Here is a 3,649-nt window from a genome sequence, read left to right as displayed (position 1 = left end):
CACATCAGGCTCTGTGCTGACAGCTGAGCCCGGAGCCTGTTTCGGATTCTGTGTCTCCCTCTCTCTCTGCCCCTCCCCGGCTCATGCTCTGTCTCTCTCTCTCTCTGTCAAAAATAAATAAACATTAAAAAAATTTTTTTAAATAAAAAATAATTTGGCTAAAATGGTAACACGTTATATACATTTTACCACATTAAAAAAATTTTCAAATACACAGGAGAAACTAATTTTAGTAATATGTTTATTTATCCCATTATGCAGAAAAAAGCATCTCAACAAAATTTTTAGATTGTTGAAATGTCTATATATTCTTTTGATCATAGGAAGCCTTCGAAATTCGATCTGTAGTTCCGTGTCCCACGCACCTCACTTCAGACCAGCCATGTTTCACGTGCTCAACAGCCACTTGTGGGGGTGGGGGGGCGCCATACTGGGCAGCCTTGCCCACCTGCCAGCATCTCCATCCTGTTTGCAAAGACCCACGTCTCCCCTGCAACCTACCTGCAAATACACCTACAGTTTCTCTGCAAACCTCCCACCTCGCCTGCAAACACACCCCGGGGGTCCCAGGCCAGCCCCTCAATCTCCGTGCAGACATCTTCAGAGAATGTATTTGCTTAAGGAACAGGTGTTGATCCCAAATCTGTGTCGGCAGGTTGAGTTGACCTGCAAATCCCCCCTCCTTTGCATAAATTTGCATCTCCTTCGTGTGTCGATCAGAAGCACCTGGCAGGGCCTCAGATTGTCATCTCAAAGTCCGGGAGTTGGTGGCCTGGGGCTGAGAAGGAGACCCCCAAGTGTCCCTCCTCCTGCTTCCCCTCGGGCTCTTCCTCGTCCTCCTCTTCCTCCACGAGGCTCTCCTCCTCTTCCAGGAAGGTGACCAGGTCCTCCCGCAGAGCCCCCATCTCCAGCCCCAGGCTGCACAGCTGGCCCAGCAGCTGGACGTCCACTTGGCGGAGGCGCCCCTGCCAGTGGGAAGGGGAAGTCATGGGCACCCCGCCCCGGAGGGCAGGGGGGTCAGCGTGCCCCCCCCCAACCTGCTGGAGTCCTGGAGAAGATTCTTTGCTTGACCAAAGTTCAGCCAAGCTCCTAAACCCTCTCTGGGCCTATCTGTGCGTTTCCTCGTAAATCCAGTTTTACCAAGAATCTCCGGACTGATCATTCCCGCTATCTGATCTGGTTCCTCGAGCCCCATCCCTTGCCCAGCTCACGTCTCATCTCCCTGGCCTGTCTCCAGCAAGAATCCAGTTAGTCGATAGGTGGAGCCAGATGCCCCGCTTCCCCCTGATGCTTTCACTTAGATTTTCCATCCACTGACCCCCACTGGCTCCTTCGCTAGAAATTCCCACTTGCCCCTACTGTGTTCAGAGCTGAGCCCTTCTCTCTCCCCCACTGAAGTGGTCCCCACACCTATCACTTTACCGTCTTTAATACAAGTCACAAGTAAGCTTTTCTTTAACAATCCAGGCCTGCAGCACCTGGGCGGGGTCCTCCCTGTGTCCCGGATCCTGACTGCCCAGCCTGCTTCTCCCAGGGTCTCTGGATCTCTGCCTCTGTCTCCCCCTGTCTTTGTCTCTATTTCATTATCCTTCACTGTCTGTGTGTCTCTGAATCTTTGTGCCTCCCTTATTGTGTGTCTTTCTTTTGTTACCTGAATTTGTTCTCTGTCCCCCCTTGTCTGTCTCTATGTCTTTCCATATCCCTTTCTGTCTGTCTCTATTTCTCTGCCCCCTGCCTTTGCCTGTCTCCATCTCTCTGTCTCAGATTTAATTTGAGTCTCTGTCTCTGTTGCTCTCAATCTCTGCTTTCTATCTCTGTCTCTCTTTTTCTGAGTCTCTCCGTCTCAGTCTCTACTCCTGACTCTCACTCTTTGGGTCTTTCTTTGTCTCTGTCTCTCTCTCTCTCTGCTTGTTTCTCTATTCTTGTCTCTTAATTCCTTTTTTTTTTTCTTGTCTATTAATTTCTGCCCTTCAATCTCTGGCCCCTTTGCAATTTTATTCATTCCCATTCACCCAGGAGTTCTCAGTCCCCACCCCCGCCTGCCGCCATCTCTTGCCCTTCCAAACCCCTCACTCACCAGCTCCTCCAAGATCCACAGCAGACTCTCCCTGGCACCTGCAGTGTCTACTCCTGGGAACGAGAGGGTCTGGCCAGCTCTCCTCACTGGCGGGGGGGCCCTCAGGGCGCGGGGAAGTGGGCCCAGTCCTGGGGGCACCAGTCCCGCCTGCCTCAGTTGCCTCCACAGTTCCATAGTCTCTGAGTAGTGGCAGCCAGGAGCAGAAAGTGACAAGGTCCAGATTGACCCAGTCCCCTGAGGAGCTGGTAGGGGAAGTGGGGGGGGGGGGGGAGCAAAGAGCGGGGGATGGGGGAGCAGGTGCCTGGGACAGAATTCCAAAGTCCACTCTCTGGTAAGAATTGGCAGCCTCACGGGGGTTTTCTTCCTTCTAAAGTCTAACCTCAGCTCTGCTCACAAGGGCCCAGCCACACCCCCTCTGGCGGACGCCAAAACCCCCACCCTTCTTGAGCCCTTCTCAGGCCAAACCCCTCGTGGGTGCTGTGGTCTGTGGATGCCTGGCCTCATCTGCCCCATCCCCTCCTGTGTCCCTCCCACTGCTCCTCCTCAGCCTCCACACTTCCTCTGCATTCTCTGGCTTGGACCTTGTCTTCCCCACTTGGGCCACCCCAGGGCCTTCCAGTTAGTGTGCCTGAGGAGCCAGGGGTGGCTTCCAGGCCACGATGCCTCAGCTGCGGTGCCACAGGGTCCAGGCTGCTGGCCCACAGCTGAGCAGTGGGCGCTGCTGACCCCTGACTTGCCCACAGAGTCCATCGCTATCAGCGTGGGCCCTGCCATGGAAAAGACTGGGGTGTGGGCCTCCCTCTGCTAGAGCCCCTCTCTCAGGCCTAGGGTTTGAACTCCACCTGCACACCCATGGCTCCCAGGTCTCAGACCCCAGTCTGACCTCCATACTGAGCTCCAGACGCCTACTCAGCATCTCCACCTTGACGTCTCAGGCGTCTCAAGGTGAATATGGTCAACACAGCTCTCAACTGGGACCTACCCCGTTGTGTTAGTTTCCTGCTGCCCCTGTAACAAAGTACCACTTTGTGGCTTAAACCAACACACAGTTAGTGTAGTTCTGCCGACCAGAAGTCTAAAATGGGTCCACAAGGCTGGGCTCCTTCTGGAGGCTCTAGGGGAGAATCCATTTCCAAGGCTTTCCCAGCTTCCAGAAGCCACCACATTCCTTGGCTTCTTTGAATCACTCTTGCATCCACCGTCACATCTCCTACTGACTGACCCCCTGCCTTCTGGCTAACAGGACCCTTGTCATTGCATTGGGCCCATCTTGATCATCCAGAATAATCGCCCTGTCTCAAGATTCTTAACTTAATCATGCCTTCCTTTTACCGTATAAAATAACAGATTCACAAGTTTCAGGGATCAGGCATGAATTTTGGAGGTTGTGCGTGTGGAGTGGGGGGCTCTCTTCAGCCCGCCGCACTTGCCCTTTCAAATCTATCACTTTCCCAGTCTCCCTGTCTCCATAATTGGCCTTCCCATCCTTTTAGTTTCCTGAGCTATTGTTTCAACCTTCAAAACAGACTCATAATCTGAGCACTTCTCACCATTTTCCATTGCCCCATCCCT

At 53.2% G+C, this 3,649-nt stretch overlaps 1 protein-coding gene across 1 annotated transcript; it reads right to left on the bottom strand.

Annotated features, from left to right (window-relative positions):
- Nucleotides 1–235: 235 nt before the first annotated feature.
- Nucleotides 236–3,195, bottom strand: ERICH4 (glutamate rich 4). Its single transcript, XM_030297900.1, has 2 exons — nucleotides 2,078–3,195; nucleotides 236–965 (listed from the first exon to the last, which is right to left on the bottom strand). Exons 1-2 carry the CDS (start codon nucleotides 2,249–2,251, stop codon nucleotides 738–740), a joined length of 402 nt encoding a protein of 133 aa, XP_030153760.1. The 5' UTR covers nucleotides 2,252–3,195; the 3' UTR covers nucleotides 236–737.
- Nucleotides 3,196–3,649: the final 454 nt, after the last annotated feature.

Source organism: Lynx canadensis, chromosome E2, assembly GCF_007474595.2.
Source record: "Lynx canadensis isolate LIC74 chromosome E2, mLynCan4.pri.v2, whole genome shotgun sequence".
Taxonomy (NCBI): domain Eukaryota; kingdom Metazoa; phylum Chordata; class Mammalia; order Carnivora; family Felidae; genus Lynx; species Lynx canadensis.
The sequence above is the reverse complement of the archived record's forward strand: the minus strand, read 5'-3'. Positions and strand labels throughout refer to the sequence as shown.